At 41.5% G+C, this 25,777-nt stretch overlaps 1 protein-coding gene across 1 annotated transcript; it reads left to right on the plus strand.

The window, feature by feature from the left end:
* Positions 1-366: 366 nt before the first annotated feature.
* On the plus strand, positions 367-25,152 carry Pcgf6 (polycomb group ring finger 6). The gene is made up of 10 exons (XM_069994212.1): positions 367-780; positions 1,669-1,768; positions 1,850-1,946; positions 3,139-3,194; positions 3,291-3,350; positions 4,423-4,531; positions 8,433-8,460; positions 15,724-15,822; positions 20,190-20,276; positions 23,981-25,152. The coding sequence occupies exons 1-10, from the start codon at positions 436-438 to the stop codon at positions 24,035-24,037; spliced, it is 1,038 nt and encodes a 345-aa protein (XP_069850313.1). The 5' UTR covers positions 367-435; the 3' UTR covers positions 24,038-25,152.
* Positions 25,153-25,777: the final 625 nt, after the last annotated feature.

Genomic DNA, 25,777 nt, shown 5'->3' on the forward strand with positions numbered 1-25,777 from the left:
AAGGAGGGCTTACTGGGAGAATCAGAGGAAGGAGAAAAAAACAATATGATCTAAGTGTGCAAATGCAAAACCTTGTAATACGCAAAAAACAAAAAAAGGGGATGAAAGGGAAAGTATTAGAGATAAACATGATTGGTCACTCTATGTATGGAAATCCCACACTGAAACTCACTTTGTACAATTAATAGACTCCAAAAGAAAAAAAAGTTGGTGGCGAGAGCATCAAGCTTTTCAAAACAGAAAATGGAGTGACAGTCCTTGAAGGTGCGGCCCGCTAGCCCCGCCCCATACACCTGAGCTGCTGGGTTTCCAGGTGAACCACATTTCCCAGCTGCCCCGGCAAGTTCCCCGCGCCTGCGCAGTGGAGCGACGGGGGGGACCCGCGGAACTCCCGCGCTTTCCGGCTGCTCAGCTTCGCAGCCTTCGGCCCTCGCCATGGAGGGGGTCTCCGTGGTGACGGTGGGCAGCGGGGGCCCGGCGGAGGCCGAGGAAGCCGCAGCCAGGCCGTCCCCACCTCCGGAGTCCCCGCCTGCGCTCACCCCAGCGCCCCAGCCTGAGGCGGGGGCCTCCGGCTGCTCGGGATCCCGGCCTCAGGAGCTGGAGTTCGAAGGCAGCCTCGGCCGCTTGAAAGGCCGCTTCGAAGACTACGACGAGGAGCTGGAGGAGGAAGAGGAAATGGAGGAGGACGAGGAGGAGGACGAGGAGGAGGAGGAGGAAGAAATGAGCCACTTCTCGCTCAGGCTGGAGGCGGGGCGGCCCGAGTCCGAGGACGAGGAGGAGGTATTTGCGGCCGGGGGGTGGGGGGCGGCTCTAGGCGGGCCCTGGTCACCCCTATCCCCGGAGGGTTCCCCCCCCAAGGCTGCTGCAGCAGTTGGCACCAGTGCCCCCACCCGCCCTGGCGCGTGGCGCGGGCAGGCCTCGCTCCCCGGCCCGTGGCCGGCCCACTTACTTTGTGAGGTCCTTGCTGGTCGCCTAGGGCTCTCCGGGTCGTCCTCCTCCATCCTGCAAAGTATTCTGTGATCACCGGCGGGCGAGGCGTCCCGGAGACCGTTACCCCGGCCCTACCCGACCCAGGACGTCGTCTCTTTCTTCAGGGTGCGGGTGGGGAGGACGGTAAACCTTTCTCCGTCTATCCGCCCTCCATGAGAGAGTTGGTTCCTTAATAACGAGAAACTTCATTCTTCATCAAGTTAGACAATGCACCTGCTGGGTCGGAATGAATTTTATGAAACTTGAAAACCAGTACACGGGAAGTTTTCCCATTGTGTAAGAAAAGTATACGGTGAGATGACGTTTACATTGTATACGTTGATATTGTATGTCAACATACAATGTATCCAAGAGAATCCCATCTCTTGGAAACATTACTGAGTCCTCGTAATTTTCAGCCGTCTTTTGAAGGGTTGGAGTTCTCTGTTTCTCTGTTGCAATTAAACTTATACATTGTTTACAATGAAATTTTGTGATTGTGGTTTGATTTGTTAAAAGATGGCGGTGGTCTGTCTCTTTCTGTGTTGCCCAGGCTGCCCTTGAACTCCTAGGCTCAAGCAAGCTATCAGCCACCTGATTTAGCTGGGAGTACAGGCACAGTCCACTAGGCCTGGCTGACTGAAGAATTCGAGAGGGGAAAGGGTTGCTATTTTAAAATTATTATCATTTCCTTTACAGCGCCTGATTAATCTCGCTGAGCTGACCCCATACATCTTATGTTCCATTTGCAAAGGTTACTTAATAGATGCGACTACCATTACAGAATGTCTTCATACTTGTAAGCATATGGTTTACGATTCTGAATATTTTCCATTTTTTAAATCTTTAAAATGTCCTAATTAAAATTTCTTTTCAACAGTTTGTAAAAGCTGCATTGTAAGACATTTCTACTATAGCAACCGGTGTCCAAAATGCAATATTGTAGTGCATCAGACACAACCTCTTTATAACATAAGGTAAGAAGAATATATAAGTTGTTGTTCTTGTTATTGTCTGTCATGAGGCTTGAACTCTGGGCCAGGGCACTGTCATTCAGCTCTTCAGCTCAAAGCTAGTGCTCTACCACTTGAGCCACAGTGCCACTTTCGTTTTTCTGGTGGTTTAATGGAGATGAGTTTCACTGATTTTGCTGCCTGGGCTGGCTTTGAACTGTGATCCTCATATCTCAGCCTCCTGAGTAGCTAGGATTACAGGTATGAGTCACTGGCTCCTGGCTGAGTAACAATTATTTTAAAAAATTTTTCCCCTGTAGGGCTGGGAAGGTGGCTCAGTGGTAGAGTGCTTGCCTTGCATGCATGAGGCCCTGGGTTCGATTCCTCAGCACCACATAAGCAAAAACAAAAAAGCCAGAAGTGGCGCTGTGGCTCAAGTGGTAGAGTGCTAGCCTTGAGCTGAAGAGCTGAGGGACAGCGCCCAGGCCCAGAGTTCAGGCCCCACAACTGGACCAAAAAAAAATTTTTTTTTTCCCCTGTAAATTTGACAAGATGTAGTTGGGAATAAAGTCTTGACTTCTCTCAAAATTAAAAGAGACTTATATGTGTGTAGAACACTTACTATGTTCCAGGCACTGTGATGTCTACTGAGGATTGAAAAATAAATAAAAATAAAAAAGAAAATATAAGCTCCTTTCCTTGAGGATTTTAATCCCATCAACCAAATTAATGGGGATAGTTTAGTCATTTTCATTATATAATACTTAGGCTGTTCTTTTAGAATGGACACTGAAACAACTGGCCTCTTCATTATGACTTATTAACCAAATTTTTAGTTCTTGCTTTGTTTCCTAGGAGAAGAAAAATACCAAAAGTAAATTACTTTCATTCACTTCCCAAATATTAAGCTTTTGTTACCTTTACAGAAGAGTGAATGTTTTGTAGATCATACACAGATATTTAGAATACAGTCTCAGCCCTCAAGCTCAAATTCTTATTGAGGACTGAACAAGTATAACAAGGAACAGTTTAGTGTACATCAAGGAATCAAGTGCTTATGATTAGATATAAGTGCTTAAGTTCTTCTCAGATGAACTATATCTTAGGTGCTAGAAGTGCTATCTTTCCCTCTAAGGGAAACCTGATGAATTCACACTGTACCAAAATGCATTTCTCTGAATTCTGAGATATTCTTCATCCTTTCTTTTTTTGTTAGGTTGGACCGACAGTTACAAGATATAGTGTACAAATTAGTGATCAATCTAGAGGAAAGTAAGTTTCTTTTATTGCATAGTTGTGAACCTCAGCATCTCTGACTCTACTAGTTACAATTTAAGATAATTTAGTCTATGTTTTATCATTTTTTAGGAGAAAAAAAGCAAATGCATGATTTCTATAAAGAAAGAGGTCTAGAAGTACCTAAACCTGGTAAGTTTGGCTGAATACTGTCATGTACTTATAGATTAAAGAATTCTAAAGCCAGGCACCAATGCTTCATGCCTGTAATCCTAGCTACTAAGGAGACCGAGATCTGACGATCATGGTTTAAAGCCAGCTGGGGCAGGAAAGTCCATGAGACTTTTATCTCCAGTTAACCACCAGAAAACCAGAAGTGACACTGTGGTTCTAAGTGGTAGAGCACTAGCCTTGAATGAAAGAACTCGGGGACAATGCCCAGACCCTGAGTTCTAGCCCCACAACTGACAAACAGAAAGATATCTAATTAGTAAAATTTGTGCCCCTTGGAGTTCTTTTTAAGGATGGTTAGTTATATGATCAGAGAGGGAGAAATAGTTTGAAGGTGATGTTACAGTGTAAACCCAGTTAAATTGTTTAGAAGAATAAGAGATGTAGGCTCAAGAGCTAGATTTTTGAGTTTGTTCCTAGCCCTGCCATTCTACTACGTGATCTTAACAAACAACTTGTGTTTCAATTTCCTTATCTGTAAATGCAGATAATAATGGCACTTCATTTTAAAAAAAATGCATTGAGTAATATAAGCACTTAAAACAGTGCCTGGCACATAGTAACTGCTCAGACATTTTTATGATGCTGTAATATCATAATATGACAATCCAATTTAGCACTTCTACTACCTGGTTGGTTAAGCAAGTCCTGTAATTCACTCATCAGGTGTTTTTTTGTTGTTGTTGTTATTTTAAAGCAGGAGTTACAGATATAGAATTATAATAGGTATAGGCTGAATATAATGAGCTAACAATGAGCCCTGAAATATATTAGGATTTATAAAGTACTATGTACAAATACTAATATTGTTCTGATGAACTCTGTCTATGACCCTGAAAAACCAGCCACTCATATCTGCCTTCCCTGTGGAATAGCCTCTGAGTTTACCACTAAATACACTGGTATTTGACAGTGTAGATGTTACTAATGTAAGAGAGAGTGATAAAATGCTTTGTGATCTTTTAGTCAATATAGTTACATACCTTTTTGTCAAATATCTCAATGTAAAATTTTTGTTTGTTTTGTCAAATAGCTGTTCCACAGCCAGTCCCTTCAAACAAAGGAAGAGCTAAGAAAGTTCTAGAATCAGTGTTTCGTATTCCACCTGAACTTGATATGTCTTTATTACTAGAGTTCATTGGGTGAGTACAACTAAAAAAAAAATTCTCCCTTTTAACGTTAGCATGAAGAAATATTTGTTTTTTTGACACAAAGTGTTTGTATGTAGTTAGATTGGTCTTGAACTCCTGGTCCTGCTGGTCAGCCTCTCTCTAAAGTGCTGGAATCATAGGTGTGTCACACCATGTCCATTTGAAACAATTTTTTTTTTTTTTTTGGTCATGGGGCTTGAACTCTGGTCCTGGGTGCTCTCCCTGCGTTCTTTAGCTCAAGGCTAGTACTCTACCACTTTGAGCCACAGCACCACTTCTGGCTTTTTCTGCTTATGTGGTGCTGAGGAATCCAACCCAGGGCCTCATGCAGCCCAGGGCCTCATGCATGCAAGGCAAGCACTCTACCAACTGAGCCACCTTCCCAGCCCCTTGAAACAACTTTTATTGAGATCAGCTGACTATATGTATTGATATGATAGTGGTTGGTGTTGAAGAAATTATACAACACAAAATACAGAAAAAGTTGGTTCCATCCTCTCCTTTTCCTTCTCCCTCCTTTATTACACCTCCCCCCCATCATCATAATTTGGTATTATATATTTTCTCAGGGCTCAGAGGCACAAAGAATGCTTTAAAATTCCGGTTCCAATTATAAAATTGTCCTGTACTCAGATTAATTTTTTTTACATTCTCCTAAAAAATAATTGTAAGAGCTAGATGCCAGTGGTTCATGGCTTTAATCTTAGCTACCCAGAAGCCTGAGACTTGGACGATTGTGGTTCAAAGTCAGCCTGGGCAGAAAACTCCTCAAACTCTATTACATCTAGTTAACCATGGCTCCAGTAATAGAGACCTGGCCATAAGTGTGAAAAGCTGAGTGAGAGACCCTGGTTCTTGCATATACACACAGAAATTAATTATGGAGGCTGGGGACGTGGCTTAAGTAATTGAGCAGTGGCATGGAAAACGCAGTGCCCTGAGTTTAAATCACAGTACAACAACAGCAGCAACAAAATTCAGGAAACTGAAGATTTAAATTTGCTGAATTTTCATATACTCCTCTCCTTGATTTTTACAAAATTATTTTCCAAAGTAGTAAGATATTTTTTGTAATCTCAAGTGCTACATTGTAGCACACGGTAGACCTTTATAGCTCACAGCAGAAAGTCAAAATTCTTTTCTTAGAAAAATCTAGGCTAGTATGTAGCTCAGTGGCAAAAAGCTTGCCTAGCAAGTACAATGTCTTGGGTTGGATTCCCAGTTCCAAAAAAGAAAAGACAAAGGAAATACAGTTTAAAAAAAAATCTCTTTCTCTTATTTTGTGTCATTGATGACTATTTTGCTTCAGTCATTTTCTCATAATTATAGGCTGCCCATATCATTTCTTGGCACTTAGATTGTGTTATAATTTTAATTTTTATTTTTTGTGAACACACTGTACAGAGGGGTTACAATTACATGGGCAGGTTAATGTGTACATTTCTTAGCAAGCATTGTAGCCTCCTCCTTTGTTTACCCTTCACATCCCTTCCCAGCCTCCCCCCACCCCCCCACCCAATCCTCCCCGCTCAACTTAATTTTTAAGAAACTATATAAGAAGCTCTTTGCCAACAGGACAAGTAGTGGGTGAGTAGTCCAAGTAGAAGTATAAAGGTTACTTATGCTTGGTTTTCTGGAAGTCAGGACTAAATGAAAATGTTCATAAATACATGATACCTAATATAAGGCGTGGCACAAAGTAGATGCTCAACGTCAGTGCCCCTAATTTCCCTTATGACATTAAAGTAATAGATTTAATCAAGGAATAATATAAAAGGCAAACGGAGTAAAATCATGCCAAGTGGTTATCTTTCAAGTGAAGCAGCAGAAAAAACAGAAGCCAGGTAAGAAATCTTACCATATAAAAGTTAACTAAAGGGCTGGGAAGGTGGCTCAGTGGTAGAGCACTTGCCTTGCATGCATAAGGCCCTGGGTTCGATTCCTCAGCACCACATAAGCAAAAAGAAAAAAGCTGGAATTGACGCTGTAGCTCAAGTGGTAGAGCGCTAGCCTTGAGCTGAAGAGCTGAGGGATAGTGCCCAGGCCCAGAGTTCAGGCCCCATGACTGGACCCAAAAAATAAATTAAAAAAAAAAAGTTAACTAAGAGGAAAAATCACCCTAATTACCATTAAAAAAAGAGAGAGCCGGGCGCTGGCGGCTCACGCCTGTAATCCTAGCTACAGAGGAGGCTGAGATCTGAGGGTCACATTTCAAAGCCAGCCCAGGCAGAAAAGTTAGTGAGATTCTTATCTCCAGTTAACCACTAGAAAACCGGAAGTGGTGCTGTGGCTCAAGCAGTAGAGCGCTCGCCTTGAGCTGAAGAGCACAAGGACAGGCCCAGAGTTCAAGCCCCACGACCGACAAAAATAAAAAAAAAATAGAAAGCTGGTGCCGGTGGCTCAGGCCTGTAATCCTAGATACTCAGAAGTCTGGCATTTTAGGATTGCAGTTCAAAGCCAGTTTAGGCAGGAAAAGTCCATGAAACACTTTATCTCCAATTAACCACCAAAAAGCTAGACACAGAGCTGTGGCCTAAATAGTAGAGTGCTAGTTTTAAGGGCAGGGCCCAGGCCTGAGTTCAAGCATAAAAAAAGAGAGACAGACAGACAGACAGAAATTAAGCTAGTGGTTTAGGTCTGTAATACTGGCTACTCATGATGCTGGATCTCAAGTAACCTGGGCAAAAAAGTCCTTGAAACACTCATCTCTAATTAACTAGCAAAAAAGCTGAAAATGGAGATGAGGTTGGTAGAGCACCAGCCTTGAAAAAAAAGCCAAGTGAGAGTATGAGCTGTACGACAACAACAGCATCAACAACAACAAAGACTTCAAAGAGAAATTGTAGTTTAAGCTGCAAAATGCTAAAATCCTAACTGGAGAAACTCTAAATATTGTATCTTTCCAAGTACTTCTTGGGAGGTGGAGATTAGGAAAATTTTTGTTGGAAGATGAGCCTGGGAAAAAAGTGAGACCCCCAAGCTGGGTGTTGGTGCTCACGCCTGTAATCCTAGCTACTGAGGAGGCTAAGATCTGAGGATTGCAGTTCACAGCCAGCCGGGGCAGGAAAGCCCATGAGACACTTATCTCCAATTAACCACCAGAAAACTGGAAGTTAGCACTGTGGCTCAAGTGGTAGAGCACTCGCCTTGAGCTGAAGTGCAGAGGGACAGTGCCCAGGTCAAGTGTTCAAGACCCACACTGACAAAAAGGTGTGTGCAGTGTGTGACCCACCTGTTATCCTAGTCATTCAGGAAGCAATCTCAGTTCAGACCCACTCAATCATAAATTTGATTGGGGCTGGAGGGATTGGCTCAAAAGGAGGAGCACCTGCCTAGTAAGTGCAAGACTCTGAATTCAAACACTAGTACCCCTACCCAAAAAACAAGGAAGAAAGAAGAGGAAGGAAAAAAAAATTTTTTTAAGTTCTGAAATTAAGTATAGAAAGATATATGAAGCCTGGTGCTGGTGGCTCATGCTTGTAATCCTAACTACTCAGGAGGCTGAGATCTGAGGATCATGGTTCAAAGCCAGCCCAGGCAGGAAAACCCATGAGAATCTTATCTCAATAAACCACTAGAAAACTGGAAGTGGTACTGTGGCTCAAGCAGTAGAGCGTTAGCCCTTAACCTGAAGAGCACACATAGGAACTGCACCCAAGCCCAGAGTTCAAGCCCCACAACCAACCAAAAAAGAAAGTTACCTGAAATGCTAGACAGAACTTTTGCCTTACCACCAGGTGGCAGAAATGCCAGTTACATTTGCTCATTTCATAAAAGTTAAGGTGGCCATGTTTTAAAGTAAATCATTGTTTCTCAGATTTTATTTTCATGTTTTGTTTTTTATTCATTTAACTTAAAGTAAATATTGATTAGGCTTGCTCTCCTTTTTCAGTGCTAATGAAGATACAGGACATTTTAAGGTATTTTACTTTTTAAACTTATTTCATGAAATGATCTGTATATACAGTTGAATCAAACTAGCAACCTAATGGAGAATATCTTCTATTATGATAAAAAAATTGATAAGTTATTGGAACATATGCATTTAGCACTGGTCTGTTATAGGTATGTGAGAATAAGAGACAAGCCTGGGCTGTGTGGCTTACACTGGTATGGCTAGTTCCTTAGTAAGCAGAGATCAGGGGATTGAGGTTGAGGCCCAGCCTGGGCAGAAAAGTTCACTCAATGGCTGGGTATAGTGGTGTTTGCCTATTACTACAGGTATGAAGGAAGCATAAGGGATAACAATGCACTTTCCTGACATCCCCAGCAACATAGAGATGCAAAAGTAGCAAGATCACAGCCCATGCTGGCCCTTCCATATATACAAGAGTGTATTTGGAAAATAACTAAGGCAAAGGGGCTGGAGGTAAGCTCATGTGGTAGAGCACCTGCCTCACAAGCATGAGGACATGAGTTCAATCCCAGTACTGACTGCCTCCACCACCCCTAGATAAGAAGACACCAGGACTTGGAATGTGGCTTAGTGGTAGAGTGCTTGCTTAGCATGCATGAAGCCCTGGGTTCAATTCCTCAGTACCACATAAAAGGCCAGAAGTGGTGCTTTGGCTTGAGCCAAAGTGCTAGCCTTGAGCCAAATAAGCTCAAGGACAGTTCCCAGGCCGAGTTCAAACCCCATTACCAACAAACCAACCAACCAGCAAACAAAAAAGAATGGGCTAGATGCTGGTGGCACCTGTAATCCTAGCTACTTAGGAGGCTGAAGATCATGGTTAGAAGTCAGCCTGGGTAGGAAAGTGTGTGAAATTCTTAATTCCAGTTACACACACACACACACACACACACACACACACACACACACACAAAGTGTGTGAAATTCTTAATTCCAGTTACACACACACACACATACACACATACACACACGGTTAGAAGTCAGCCTTGGTAGGAAAGTGTAGAAAAGTGTGTGAAATTCTTAATTCCAGTTACACACACACACACACGGTTAGAAGTCAGCCTTGGTAGGAAAGTGTGTGAAATTCTTAATTCCAGTTAAACACACACACACACCACACACACACACACACCACCAGAACTGGAGCTGTGGCTCAAGTGGTAGAACATGAACACACACACACACACACACACACACACACACACACACACACACACACACACACACACACAACTGGAGCAGTGGCTCAAGTGGTAGAGCTCTAGCCTTGAGTGCACACACACACACACAACTGGAGCAGTGGCTCAAGTGGTAGAGCTCTAGCCTTGAGTGAGAAAGGTCAGGGACCATGCCCAGGCCCCAGGTCTGGGACCAAAAAAAAAGGAATTTTTCAGAACAGTAGAAATGAAAAAATAAGCAAATAGTTTATAAAATTCTGAAACTGAAGCTTTACCTTTAATAATTGACATTGTTAAATGTGAACTCAAAATTTTGTTTACATGCAGCATTTTGAGTCAAATTAACTTGGCTACTTAAGTTATTCACTGAGATTTTAGAGGTAAGATAATCTCAGATTTGTGTTAAAGGCCCCCAATCCCAGATGCCATGTGTGTAGTGTTGCTGCTGTAGTATGAATCATCCAGAAATTATAATTTTTTTCCTTTCTTTTCTTGTCAGTTGTAGGGCTTGAACTCAAGAGTCTAGTCACTGTCCTTGAGCTTTTCTTGCTCTAGACTAGCACTTTACCACTTCAAGCTACAGCTCCACTTCTGGTTTTCTGGTTTTCTGCTGGTTAATTGGAGATAAGAGTCTCATACATTTCTTGGCCAGGATGGCTTCAAACTTTGATTCTCAGATCCCAGCCTTATGAGTAGCCAGGGTTATAGGCATGAGCCACTGGCTCCCAGCTTGGGAATAGTAACTTTTTTTTTTTTTTTTTTTGCTGGTCATGGGCCTAAACTCCGGGCCTGAGCACTGTCCCTCAGCTCTTCAGCTCAAGGCTAGCTCTCTACCACTTGAGCCACAGTGCCACTTCTGGCTTTTGCTACTTATGTGGTGCTAAGGAACTGAACCCAGGGCCTAGTACATGCAAGGCAATCACTCTACCACTGAGCTACCTTCCCCACCTTGGGAACAGTAACTTCTTTAAAGGAGAAAATCATCTTTTAGTTACTTGGGATTGTAATATTAAGGAATAGGTAACTTTGATCTTTGAGATTTTCAGTGATTGTCAAGGTCTCCATATTCTAAAGTTAGGTGAGGTATTCTTGGTTGTATATTTTGTTTCATGAATACTCTAGCTTACAGATATAAATTAAAACATAGAAATAGGGCTGGGAAGGTGGCTCAGTGGTAGAGTGCTTGCCTTGCATGCATGAGGCCCTGGGTTCAATTCCTCAGCACACATAAGCAGAAAAAGCCAGAAGTGGCACTGTGGCTCAAGTGGTAGAGCACTAGCCTTGAACTGAAGAGCTGAGGGACAGTGCCCAGGGCCCAGAGTTCAGGCCCCACGACTGGCAAAAACAACAACAACAACAAAAAAAACAACATAGAAATAGGTACTTCTCTAGATTGAAGTTTGTGTTTTGTTTTTGTTTTTTGGTTGGTCATGGGTCTTGAACTCAGAACCTAGGCACTTTCTCTGAGCTCTTTTGCTTAAGGCTAGCACTCTACCATTTGAACCAAAGTGCCACTTCTGGTTTTCTAGTATTTAATTGGAGATGAGTCTCATTGGGAGTATTCAGCCCAGGTTGGCTTCAAACCATGATCTTCAGTCTTAGCCTCCTAAGAGCTAGGATTATAGGCATGAGCCACCGGTACCCAGTTTAGATTGAAGTATTTTATAGTTTATCTCAGATGACTATGATAAAGGCAATGCAGTATTAAGTCTCCATGGTTTTTGGTAAACTGAATCTCTTTAACTTGTAAAGAATCATACCAATTGAAGCCGGGCGCTGGTGGCTCATGCCTGTAATCCTAGCTACTCAGGAGGCTGAGATCTGAGGATCGCGGTTCAAAGCCAGCCTGGGCAGGAGAGACCGTGAGACTCCTATCTCCAATAAACCACCAGAAAACCAGAAGTGGCGCTGTAGCTCAAGTGGTAGAGCGCTTGCCTTGAGCTGAAGAGCTGAGGGACAGCGCCCAGGCCCAGAGTTCAAGCACCACGGCCGACCAAAAAAAAAAAAAAAAAAAAGAATCATACCAATTGGTTCACTTTAGGTAATGATACATTTTATAACATGAGAAAGTGGCAGATAACTTTCTGTATGGTTCCATCATAGAGTTATAGCTCCTATGTACCTGAAGATATCTTTCTAGTAACCTCCAGAAGCCAGAAAGCCAAGAATTCTAAAGCCTCATAAAGAATAAACTAGAAATCATTACTCTGTTGTTTCCACAAAAGCACATGTACACCTAGGATATTTAGGTCATTCTGACCCTCACACATCAGAGAACATGACATGATTCCACCTGTAATGTGTGATTATGCTTCTAGATTGAACACCTCATTTCCAAGAAATACAAGGGACAACAGAACATGTTAAATTACATGAAGAAATATAATAGACCACATCTCCACATGGCAAATGATTCCATTTCTTCAGCAAATAAAAATAAAAAGAGGTAAAATAATCTAACTAGAACCTACTGATTGAAATAGCTCAGCTGAGCATGGGTAGCTTACGCCTGTAATCCTAGCTACTCAGGAAACAGATCTGAATATCACAGTTCAAAGGCAACCTGGCAGAAAAATCTATAAGACTCTCCAATTAACCACTCACAAACTGGAAGTGGAACTGTGGCTCAAAATGGTAAAGCACTGACTCAAAATGGTAAAGCACTAGCCTTGAGCAAAAGAGCTCAAGGAGAGAGCCCAGGCCCTGAGTTCAAGTTCCACAACCAACAAAAAGAAAAGAAATAGCTCAAGGAGCATATAAATTGTTAATTGCAATGAATCAGCTGTATAAAGGTTTTATTTGTCTTATGAATTCACGATGTAAATATATTTGCACAATCCATTTTTTTTTACTTATCCTTATTAGTTCAAGTTGTCCTGTCATGCCATAGTCCTTGCTATCTGAAATGACAAAATGTTCCATGTCTACATTGTACATCTCTTTCCTCAAACATGGAATCAATTATTTCTCTAAGGAGTCTTAGTTCCTTTTGGTCGTCATTGGTATTTCAGAGTCATATCCTGGTTTCTTTGATACCAAATAGTCATTGTTTCTATACCTTTTCAGTTTAAAGTCAGAGTATTTTTCAAGGTAATAGATCATGAGTTGATAGTATCTTCCATACTAGAAGAAAACTTAAGCTGAGTGCCAGTGACTCATGCCTGTAATCCTAGCTACTCAGGAGCCTGAGATCTGAGGATCAAGGTTCAAAGCCAGCCCAGGCAGGAAAGTCCATAAGACTTGTATCTCCAGTAAACCACCAGAAAACCAAAAGCGGCACTGTGGCTTAAGTGGTAGAGCGTTCACCTTGAGCTGAAGAGCTGAGGGACAGCGCCCAGGCCCAGAGTTCAAGCCCCATGACTGACAAAAAAAAAAAAAAAAGAAAAAGAAAAAAAGAAAACTTAAAATCTTCCTACATTAAAAAAAATTTTTTTGAAGCAGAGTCTATTTATGCAGGCTTGTTCCCAATTTGTGGTCCTCCTGCTTCATTCTCCTGGATTCTGGGATCACAGGTATATGTGATGTATTCTGGCTGGCTCAACTTTTATCATTTTTTTGATGTTGTAGTTGGCAGGAAAGATTTCTATACTAATGTGAAAGGAGGTGGAATTTTCTTACTGTTTATTTGTACATAGAGGAGGCTGTTACATACAGATTATATAGTTTTTAAAAACGCTATTAACTTGAGTATGGGGTATAAGATCTATTTTAGTACTTGATATCAAGCTAGAGGCTGTCCTGCTAGTCAAGTCCTATAGTACTGAACCATATGCCCAGCCCAGGAAAGATCTTTTTTTTTTTTTTAAAATTTTATTTTATTTTATTTGTGAACATACTGTACAGAGGGGTTACAATTACATGGGCAGGATAATGCGTACATTTCTTACCAAGCACCAGGAAAGATCTTAAGAATAAGGAAGCTAGGGCTGGAAAGGTGGCTCAATGGTAGAGCGCTTGCCTTGCATGCATGAGGCCCTGGGTTCGATTCCTCAGCACCACATAAGCAAAAAGAAAAAAGCCAGAAGTGGTGCTGTGGCTCAAGTGGTAGAGTGCTAGCTTTGAGCTGAAGAGCTGAGGGCAGTGCCCAGGCCCAGAGTTCAGGCCCCATGACCGGACTCAAAAAAAAAAAAAAAAAAAAAGAGTAAGGAAGCTGAGCCAGACACTGGTGGCTCACATCTGTAATCCTAGTTACTCAGGACGCTTAGATCTGAGGATCACAGTTCAAAGCCAGCCCAGGCAGAAAAGACCGTGAGACTCCTATCTCCAGTAAACTACTAGAAAAGTGGAAGTGACACTGTAGCTCAAGTGGTAGAGTGCTTGCCTTGAGCAAAAGCATCTCAGGGACAGCACCCAGGCCCCAGAGTTCAAGCCCCAGGACCAGAAAAAATAAAATTAGAAGAGTATAACCATGATGTGCACATCACTTCAGTAATTATAAATTCATATCCAGTCTCTTTTATAGAGACCATTTTTTCTCATAATTTTTTTTTTGGGGGGGGTCCAGTCATAGGGGCTGAACTCTGGGCCTGGGCACTGTCCCTCAGCTCTTCAGCTCAAGGCTAGCGCTCTACCACTTGAGCCACAGCACCACTTCTGGCTTTTTTTCTTTTTGCTTATGTGGTGCTGAGGAATCAAACCCAGGGCTTCATGCATGCAAGGCAAGTGCTCTACCACTGAGCCACCTTCCCAGCTCTTTTCTCATAATTTTGAACCAAACCCCAGACTGTGTAAGTTCATAACTCAGTTTCCTTCTAAAAGATAAGATTTTTTTTCTTCTGGTAGGTCCTGGGGCTTGAACTCAGGGCCTGAGCACTGTCACTGAGCTTCTTTTGCTCAAGAGTAGTGCTCTACCACTTTGATCCACAGCCCTACTTCTAGTTTTCTGATGGTTAATTGGAGATAAGAGTCTCAGATATTTTCCTGCCCTAGTTGGCTTTAAACCATGATTTCAGCCTCCTGAGTAGCTAGGATTACAGGCATGAGCCACCAGCACCTGACAATAAACTACTTTGATAAGTATTATGAAGTTGCTCCACTTTGGGCTGGGAAGGTGGCTCAGTGGTAGAGTGCTTGCCTTGCATGCACAAGGCCCTGGGTTCAGTTCCTCAGTACCACATAAACAGAAAAAGCCATAAGTCATTCAAGTGGTAGAGCACTAGCCTTGAGCTGAAGAGCTGAGGGACAGTGACCAGGCCCAAAGTTCAGGCCCCACAACTGACAAAAAATAAATTAAAAAAGTTGCTCCACTTCATATTTTCCCCTTCAGTGCTAGGGATCAAATTCAGTGCCTCACACATGCTAGGCCACTGCTCTGTCTTATTGAGCTATAACCCCAGCCCAGTATGCATGTATTGTTTGCATTTCCTAAATTGAATTTTCTAGAATTATAGTATTGATAACCTTAATTTGATTGCTTTATACTTTTTTTTTCTTTTTGCTTATGTGGTGCTGAGAAATCAAACCCAGGGCCTCATGCATGCAAGGCAAGCGTTCTACCACTGAGCCACCTTCCCAGCCCCTGCTTTATACTTTTTATTTAAATCAAGTTCCAGATATATTGTATTTGATTGATGTAATCACTATGGCCTTTATGGTTTTATTTTAAGGCTAGAGGTCCCTCTTCTACATTGTTTTTTTCTTGTATTGAACAATTGTTGGAGCTTTACCCCAATGGCTCATACCTGTGATCCTAGCTAATAAGAAGCTGAGATCTGAGAGTTGCAGTTCAAAGCCAGCCTGGACAGGAAAATCCATGAGACTCTTATCTCTAAACACCAAATAGCTGGAAATGGAGCTGTGGATCAAGTGGTAGAGTGAAAAAGCTAAAGAATAGCAACTAGATCCTGAATTCAAGACCTAGTACTGGTGCCAAAAATTAATTAAATAAAACAATTATTGACATATTTCTCAAAAAGGAGAAGCTGTGCAGAATTCCTGGTTTTCTTCTTAAGTTAAAATTTCATAGTAATTTTTTTCAAGATCCTATTGAGTCATTTTTGCTGTAAAATTTGTTTTTAAAGTTCATGTAATATATACATAAGTATATATAAATAAAGTATATATGAAATAGTTTTATCTACTTATTTTCGTAGCCATTGGAAAAGAAGTTTGTTCGAGTTTCAGGAGAAGCAACTATTGGACATGTAGAAAAATTCCTCAGAAGAAAAATGGGTCTTGATCCAGCTTGTCAGGTATAGTATGTGTATGTAAGACAATAGGTGACATTGTGAGACTATCGTTAGCATATTAGCATATTAAAGAATCATCTAGAATTTCATGTATCGGCTTTTATCTTATGCTGTAGGCATTGTAATGCTAATTAAATACTGATTCAAGCTGGCCAGCCAGTGGCTCATGCTTGTAATCCTAAGTACTCAGGAGGCTAAGATCTAAGGATCGTGGTTCAAAGCTAGCCCGGGCAGGAAAGTCCATGAGACTCTTATCTCCAATAAACCACTAGAAAACCAGAAGTGGCACTGTGGCTCAAGCGGCAGAGAGCTCACCTTGAGCTGAAGAGCTTAGGGACAGCGAACAGACCCAGAGTTCAAGCCCCACAGCCCACCAAAAATAAATAAATAAATAAAATAAATAAATACTGATTCACAGAGATACCCATCCCCAAATTTAATCATGTTTGATTTACTACCCATTTCTTTTTTTTTTTTTTGAGTCTGGTTATGGGGCCTGAACTCTGGGCCTGGGCGCTTTCCTCAGCTCTTCAGCTCAAGGCTAGCACTCTACCACTTGAGCCATAGCGCGACTTCCGGCTTTTTTCTTTTTGCTTATGTGGTGCTGAGGAATTGAACCCAGGGCCTCATGCATGCAAGGCAAGCGCTCTACCACTGAGCCACCTTCCCAGCCCCAATTTTTTTTTTTTTGGGGTCCAGTCGTGGGGCCTGAACTCTGGGCCTGGGCGCTGTCCCTCAGCTCTTCAGCTCAAGGATAGTGCTCTACCACTTGAGCCACGGCGCCACTTGATTTACTACCCATTTCTTAATTGTTACTGATGACCATCTCTTGGTGTCAAAGAAAAAACTGAGGACATTATAAATATTAAAGAACTTCTAGGGGCTCAATTCCAGCAGAGCAAAAGATAATTCATTGACTTTTCTTAGGAGAATATCCTTGCAGCATGACAAGCAAGGTCAACAAATAGCTGCGTATGGTAGCTTATGTCTGTAATCCTAAACTACTTAGGGAGTTGAGATCTAGAGGACCTTGGTTTGAAGCCAGCCTGGGCAGAAAGTCTATGAGATTCTTTCCAAAATAACCAGCCAAAACTATTTTCAGACTGAAGTATTGTTCAACTGGCAGAATGCCAGCTGTGAGCAAGCAAGAGAAGTGAACATGAGGCTGAGTTCAGACTCTAGTACCCCTCCCTTTCTCCTCTCCAAAAAATGAGAGAGATAAGGAAGGTTTTGGTTAAAGGTCAATTCATGCAAAAACTAGTGACATCTCATTTCAACCAAAAAAATCTGAATGTAGTGACATACACCTATTGTTCTAGCTACATTGGAAGAATCAACAGGATCTCAGGCTAAGCCCACTTGGGCATTGATTCGAGACCCTGTCCCCAAAACAAAAGGGCTCAGGGCTTGATTGAGGTGGTGGAACACCTATTTAACAAGCACAAGGCCCTGAGTTCAAACCCTAGTACTCCAAAAAGTAATATTCAGGAGGGCTTTCTCCAGGATACAGATTACTTCCTCCATGTCTAGCTTTTGGTCAAAGTACAATTCCCATTGATAAATATTGCACTTGGTGATTTAAAAGCTGGGACTCAAGTGGTAACTTTCCAAGCAAGTATGAGGCTCTGACTACAAACCCCAGTACAGGGGAGAGAGATAATTAATAAATAAATAAATATGCCAAAGCTCAAATTTGGTTTTAGGGATTCTACCATTTATTTATTTGGTTGGTTGGTTGGTTAGTTCTTATGTTAGAGCTTGAACTCAGGGCCTGAACACTGTCAGCTTTTTCAGTCAAGGCTGGTGCTCTACCACTTAAGCTACAACTCTACCTCCAACTTTTTGGTGGTTACTTGAAGATAAGAGTCTCATGGACAATCCTGCCTGGTCTGGTTTCAAACTATGATCCTCAAATCTCAGCCTCCTGAGTAGCTAAGTTTATAGGTGTGGGCCACTACTACATGCCTTTTCTATTACTTTTATTTTTTTGGATTATTAAAATTATATACATATGCGTCATGTGCAACATGATGTTTTGAAATTGTATATACTGTGTAATGGCTAAATTGAGCTAATATTGACATAGCACTACCTGAGCTAATACTTGAGCTAACTCAAATTAACCATAACTGAGCTATACTTCCCAGCCTTTTTATTTCTGTTTATGTTCTTGAGACTGGTTCTTGCCATTACTTTTGGCCTGGACTGCCATTGAACTTGCAGTCCTTCTTCATCTGCCTCAGACATAGCTGGAATTATAGTTGTGCTCAACTTCATCTGGCTTAAAATTATTTCTAAAATGAACAAAACATTGATCTGGATTACCATGGCTGATGTAGCAGAATTTTTTATTCATGTTTTACTTTAATTATATTCTTTTTTGTCTCATTTTATGTTTAGCCATGTGAGATTTTAAAAATTATATATCACATTGATCTCCAAAACTTCTTTATATAAAGGATAGAACATTAGTTTCTCTCCTCTCCTTTCTCTCCCTCTTTCTCTCTCTCTCCCTCTCTCTTTCCCTCTCCTTCTCCCTCCCTCTCTGTCCCTCTTATTCCCTCTCTCTCTCTTTCTCCCAGTCCTGAGGCTTGAACTCAGGGCATGGGCACTGTCCCTGTGCTTCTTTTGCTCAAGGCTAATGCTCTACCACTTGAGTCTTGAGTCATAGCGCCACTTGCAGCTTTTTGGGTCTATATGGTACTGAGGAATCTAACCCAGGGCTTCATGCATGCTAGCACTCTACCACTGAGCCACATTCCTAGCCCCTATAGCTTATCTCCCAGCTTTTTTGTTTGTCTGTTGTGGGGCCTGAACTCTGGGCCTGGGTGCTGTCCCTAAGCTCTTCAGCTCAAGGCCAGCACTCTACCACTTGAGCCACAGCGCCACTTCCGGCCTTTTCTGTTTATGTGGTGCTGAGGAATTGAACCCAGGGCCTCATGCATGCAATGCATGCATGAGCTACCTTCCCAGCCCTCTCTCAGCTTTTTGATAGTTAGTTGGAGATACAGTCTTATGACCTTTTCTTCTTAAGTTGGCTTCTAATCTTTATCCTCACATCTCAATTGCCTGAATAGCTAGGATTATAGGCATGAGCCACTGGCACCTGGCTAAATTTTTTTTTTAAGTTTATAAAACAATATATGTAGCATGGTCCCATTTTTGTGAAAACAAAAATAATAACCAAGGGCTGGGAAGATGGCTCAGTGGTAGAGCGCTTGCCTTGCATGCATGAGGCCCTGGGTTCGATTCCTCAGCACCACATAAGCAGAAAAAATAAAAGCCGGAAGTGGCGCTGTGGCTCAAGTGGTAGAGTGCTAGCCTTGAGCTGAATAGCTGAGGGACAGCGCCCAGGTCCAGAGTTCAGGCCCCACGACCGGACCCAAAAAAAAAAAAAATAATAATAATAATAATAACCAAATCCACATGGCACACATAACATCTAGGACCGTACTTATCAAATAGTAACTGGCCAGCTGCTAAACTTGGGGCTAAATTGTAAGAAAAATTACTGTTTTACAGTAGAGGTTTTTAGAGTTTTGGTAGTATTAAGAATTGATTGCAGGGCCTTGTGTGCTTTCTAGGCAAGCCACCTCCAATCCTACTTAATAGATTTGTTTTTGTTTTTGTTTTTTTGTATGTGGATCATGGGGCTTTTGAACTCTGGGCCCTGGGTGTTGTCCCTGAGCTGCTTTTGCTCAAGGCCAGTGCTCTGCCACTTGAGCCTCAACACCACTTCTGGCCTTTTCTGTTTATGTGGTACTGAGGAATCAAACCCAGGGCCTCATGCATGTGAGGCAAGCACTATCACTGAGCCACCTTCCCAGCCCTTAATAGATTTTTTTTTTTTTTTGTCAGTCATGGGGCTTGAACTCTGGGCCTAGGCGCTATCCCTCAGCTCTTCAGCTCAAGGCTGGCACTCTGCTACTTGAACGATTGACCACTTTTAGCTTCTTCTGTTTATGTGGTACTGAGTAATTGAATCCAGTGCTTCATCCATGCTAGACAAGCACTCTACCTCTAAGCCACATTCCCAGCCCTGTAACTTTATTTATTTATTGCTGGTCATGGGGTTTGAACTTTGGGCTGTGTGCTGTCCCTCAGCTCTTCAGCTCAAGGTTAGTGCTCTACCACTTGAGCCACCGCACTACTTCTGGCTTTTTCTGCTTATGTAATGCTGAGGAATTGAACCAGGGCCTCATGCATGCAAGGCAAGTACTCTACCAATAAGCCACCTTCCCAGCCCAGATAGAAAAGATTTCTAAGACATTTTATAAAAATGTTTAATCAGTCTAAAATAAAATAGCCAAGTCTGATCTGTAAGTAATTATGTAGGGAAGTGGTCTGATAATGCTCCTTCTTTCTCATAGGTAGATATCATCTGTGGTGACCACTTGCTAGAGCCGTACCAGACTCTCCGAGAAATCCGACGTGCAATAGGTGACTCAGCAATGCAGGTAAGCCTCAGATTTATCAAGCCTATGTTGAACACACAAAATTATTTCATGGAAAAAAAAGTTCCATGTTAATAGGGAAGTTTTCATAGACAGTTCACAATTTTGTTAAAATTTTCTGAACTACAAATATTTTAAATGGTTTACATGGGTTTTATCTATGGGGTAAGAATGGAGAAAACATTCTAAAGATAGGGAAACTGAGTTACAGAAAATACATGTAATTCCCACAGTGACTCAGTGAGTGAACCAGGACTCTTCCTCCCATCTCCCATGCAGTTCAGCCCCACATTCCTAGTACTCCATCACTACAGTAAAGATTTGAAGACTACTAAGCTAATACAGTCATTCCTTAATGATGGGCATAGGTTTGGAGAAATCCATCACTAGGCAATTTCATTTGCAGACATCACAGAGTGAATTTATACAAACAGAAGTGGTCTAGTCCATTGTACATATAGGCTTTATTATAATCGATAGGACTGCCTTTTTACATATAGTCTATCATTATGTAACATATACTGCATATCCATAAGAACACTTTTCTTTTTTGGTGGAAGGTCATTATTAGGACTTGAATTCCACCTCAAAGGGAAAGGCTAGGCTGTAGCAAGGGAGGGAAAAGATAGTAGGAACTGAGATCTTGGCAGTTGGAATAAAATCATATGGGAACTTATTGGCCATGGTATGAACTCTGGATTTTAAACTATTTAAACTATTAACTCTGGGAAACTATTGATTGGAGAGTTTTTGAGTCAAAATGAAGGGACATAATTTGACTTAAAGAAAGCTCTGTTTGGGGTAGTTTTATTCTCTTTTGTATCACTATAGCAAAGTATCTGTACATTTGGCTCATGATTCTGGTGGCTAGAAAGTCAAAATAGCATAGTGCTGGTGTTCTGGACAGAGCCCCTGGCTGAGAAGTCGAACCAGGAGCTTGCAGAAAAGGGATGTGTGTGTAAGAGAATAGGCAGCGGGACTGGAGGTATGACTCAGTTGATAGAGTGCCAGCTAATGAGTAAGGTACGGAGTTCTAGTCCCAGTCTCAGAACCAAAAGAGAGACGGGGGCTGGGAAGGTAGCTCAGTGGTAGAGTGCTTGCCTTTCATGCATGAGGCCCTGGGTTCGATTCCTCAGCACCACATAAGAAAAAAGAAAAAAGCCAGAAGTGGCGCTGTGGTTCTAGTGGTAGAGTGCTTGCCTTGAGCTGAAGAGCTGAGGGACAGAGTTCAGGCCCCATGACCGGACCCCCAAAAAAAAAGAGAGAGAGAGAGACATACACACACAGAGACAGAGAGAACAGGCAGAGAGAGCTAACTCGTTCTCTATCATTCTTTTTGGCATTGCTGAGGATTGATCCGAGGACCTGCTAACAAACAACTCAGTCAGTCAGTCCTAATAGACCTGACCTAGTCCCTTGAGACACACTCATCCATTTGTGATAGAAGATATCCAGTGACCTAAGAACCTCCCACTAGGGGCTGGGAAAGTGGCTCAGTGGGTAGAGTGCTTGCCTTGCATGCCTGAGGCCCTGAGTTCGATTCCTCAGCACCACATAAGCAAAAAGAAAAAAGCTGGAAGTGGCGCTTTGGCTCAAGTGGTAGAGTGCTAGCCTTGAGCTAAAGAGCTGAGGGACAGCGCCCAGGCCCAGAGTTCAGGCCCCACAACCGGACCCAAAAAAAAAAAAAAAAAAAAAGAACCTCCCACTAACCCTCACTGACCTCTTTTGAGGTTCTACCACACTTGAAATCAAGCTTCCAGCACATGATCTTTTTGGAGACAAACTGTATCCAAATCATGACAGATAGTTACTAAAACCATGAACAAAGCTACCTGAAAAGGAAATATAAACATATAGGAAATAGTCATACATGTTTGCAAAGAATGTAAGCAGCTAGATATAAATTTTGCTTATAAGCACTTATTTCATAGAATGTGAATTTATATATGCATTGAGGTTATTTTGGTGTCTTGAAATAGCTTGTAACTACAATTTCAGTTTTATATCTGAGTTCTTACCAGTATATTTCACAAAATGATGTTTTTCATTTCTCAAACATAACTATATGCAAAAATTAACCTTATGTAAAGCTTAATTTATATTCATGTAAATCTGTTAGTGGAATCTTTCTATTTGTGTTACATGAATTGATTTACTTTGATAATGCTAATTAGTCTGGAACAGATTTGACAGTTCATGGACCAAACATGGTATGAGGTTAACCTTTATTTTACTTACACTATGTTTTAAATATTTAAGTTTCAATTCTTTCAGATAGGCACCTGTTCTTTAATGTACCATTCCTTGTTGACTCACATACCTAGCATAAGTATTTACATTACTTTCTTGGCCCTTGTGAGTATTTGAATTTGTGAGCCCTTTTTTGGGATTTTGGTGAGCTTTGGCTAGAGTTGCCAGGAACAGAAGCCAGATTGCAGTGAATGGAGTTGTGGATGAGACGTGAGGAAGCAGAGCCATGTGAGCCTAGCACAGAAGGAAAAGAGAAGACACAGCAAGCACAGGACTGGCAGGGCATGGCTCGAGGGCCCCCAGCCTCCTCCACTGCTCAGGACAGGTCCTGCACATCTCCCAATGAGTCTGTATTTTTAGCTGTTTTTCCAGTGCATCTGAAGGAGAGTGGGTTGCTCACTGGGTGCAGAGGATGCAACCAGAAAGAGGAGATAGAAAGCCACAAAAAGTCAGATTAAAACACTGGAATCATTGTCCTCTTCCAAGGATAATCTTCAAGGAGAAAATAAAATATACAGTATTTTAAATTTCGTTCAATTGAGTGAGAGTCTCTAAGTTTTATCACTTACCATAGTAGTGAGCTGCATTTATGTGTTCTGTGATGTTTTATGACAGTTCACACACACAGACGATTATATACATACACACAGTGCTTAGGTAGTCTGTGAAGAAAGAAAACAGTATTTCTCATTTTTTGAGAGGAGAGGGGTGACCTGTATAGCCTAGATTGGCCTCAAACTCATGGCTTACTTCAGCCCCCAAGTGTTAGGATTTAAAAGTTTATACCACCATCCCCAGCTTATTCCTGTAGTTCTTTTTGGAGAACTGATAGTCATAAATACGCCTGGTATGGTTACATAATAATAATAGAATTGGCTCCTGAGAGGTTTTTTTTCTTGGTCATGGAGCTTAAACTCAGGGCCTGGGTGCTGTCCTTGGATTTTCTGCTCAAGGCTAGTGCTCTACCACTTCAAACCACAGCTCTACTTCCAGTCTTCTGATGGTTAGTTGGAGATAAAAGTCTCATATACTTTCCAGCCCATGCTGGCTTTGAACTATGATCCTTATATCTCAGCCTCCCAAGTAGCTAAGATTATGGGCATGAGCCACTAAGACATTGAGCCTGTATGGTGGCATACCTAGAGCCCCAGGTAGTTGGGGGAAGTCACACAAGAAGACCACCCTGGAGTTCTAGACAAGGCTAGGGAATATAGCAAGACCTCACCTCCAAAAAGAACAAGAAGAAGAAAACAACTTATGTGTTTGGTGATTAGGCAATTGAGTAAGTCAACAGATACATTTATCTTGGATCTTTCATGCTCTTAAGAAATTTCTTTTTCTTGGTGTTACTGTGTTTATGCAAAGAATTTCATATTAATGTTGGATTAAATCATGTATATTACTAGCTTTTAAAGAACTATTAAAGTAGTCTCTCTCTTTTTTCCCCCTCTTTTCAGGATGGTCTGCTTGTCCTTCATTATGGTCTTGTCATTTCTCCCCTGAAAATAACTTGAATATGCTAGGGGTATTATGAGGAGGAGGAAGAAGTTTTTTGCACAACTGCATCTCACCAAAGATTCCCACCAAATATAGTCACCACCGCTCTGCTCTATAAGACATACTCTGTCTGTTTTCAGTACCAGGAACAATAGCATTTATAGGCACAACTTGGAACAATGGAATGCATCTGTTTCTTCAGAGATTATATATAAAAAGCACTCAGCTCAGGGCAAAAAGTTGACAACATTGAATTTTAAATTCCTTGTAATTGCATATATTTTGCAGTTGATTTCTGCTCCCTTCCCATCTTTGAGGTAAACTGGTGACCATTTACTCCTTTGTTAAGCAATGTATTTTCCAAGTTGGTGGTTGGGCTTCTGCTGTCCTGAATGGCATCAATTGGTCAGTTACCTTTTTGGAATAATGAAGCTGTATCTGAATTAGAGATTCAGTTTAACAAAAGTCGGTCTTTGTTAAACCTACGAGTATACTTTCAAAGACCCTAACTGTTGACCGTTTTTTGTATGTTGTATCATAGTTTAAACTTCTGTCTTTTCTTTTATACCAGTAACACTACTAAAGAGATGTTACTCAATTCTAAAATGGATGAATTACTATTACTTTGTGTGGAGGGATTGTCTCCTGTAGGGTTTTTGGCCTGTGCCATAAGCCTCCAGTGTAATAAGACATCTTAACATGTTTCAGAAGAGGTGCTTCTTTGTGATGATTTTTTTAAAATTTTTGTTTGCCTATACAGTTGGTTGTTACCAGTGCTTCTGGCATAGTGGTATCACTCAAGATTCCTATACTATGGTTGTTGATACCTCATAATGGCATTGCTTCTGAAAGTAATAAAACATATCAGGTGAATTTCAGAAGTTTACAGAATACTTACTCATTTCCTCAGTAAGTCAGCTTTATCTATTTAATGTTTAAAGTTCACTTACTCATTATTTTTTCACTGAAAGCTCGCTTTCATGCAAAGACTTCCATTTTAAACATTATTTTGATTATAATCATCATCTTTAATGCTTTCTAAAAGACATATTTTTACATTCTATTTCACAGCAAAATTTCCAAATGTGTATAGTACTTTAAAAATTGGACACAGATTGGCAGTTGTTTTGTAAAGAATTTGTGAGTTGTGTATCAATCTCTTCTAACATTTAATAAAAATTTATTTTAGCCTACTTTGAGATGTCTTTACTGTGAAGTGTGTGTGTGTGTGTGTGTCTGTGTGCGCGCGCGCGCGTGTGCGTGTGTGCATGTGCGCACCTACCTGTGTGCCTGTCCTAGAGCTTAAATTTGGGGCCGGGGCATTGTTCTAAGCTTTTGTGTTCAGGGCTAGCAATGTACCACTTGAGCCACAGCTCTACTTCTGCTTTTTGATTGTTAACTGGAGATAAGAGTCTCATGGAGCCGAGTACTGGTGGCTCACGCCTGTAATCCTTAGTTACTCAAGAGGCTGAGATCTGAGGATTGCAGTTCAAAGCCAGCCCGGGCAGGAAAGTCTGTGAGACTCTTATCTCCAATAAACCACTACAAAACCAGCACTATAGCTTAAGTGATAGAGTGCTCGCTCTGATCTGAAGAGTTCAGGGACAGCACCCAAACCCAGAGTTCAAGCCCCACGACCGACAAAAAAAAAAAAAAAAGAGTCTCATGGACTTTTCTGCCCAGACTGGCTTTGAACTGTGATCTTCAGATCTCAGCCTCGTGTAGCTAGGATCCAGGTGTGAGCCACTAGTGTGCCT

The sequence above is a fragment of the Dipodomys merriami genome, unplaced genomic scaffold (assembly GCF_024711535.1).
Source record: "Dipodomys merriami isolate MVZ:Mamm:240054 unplaced genomic scaffold, mDipMer1.0.p SCAF_102, whole genome shotgun sequence".
NCBI classification, from domain to species: domain Eukaryota; kingdom Metazoa; phylum Chordata; class Mammalia; order Rodentia; family Heteromyidae; genus Dipodomys; species Dipodomys merriami.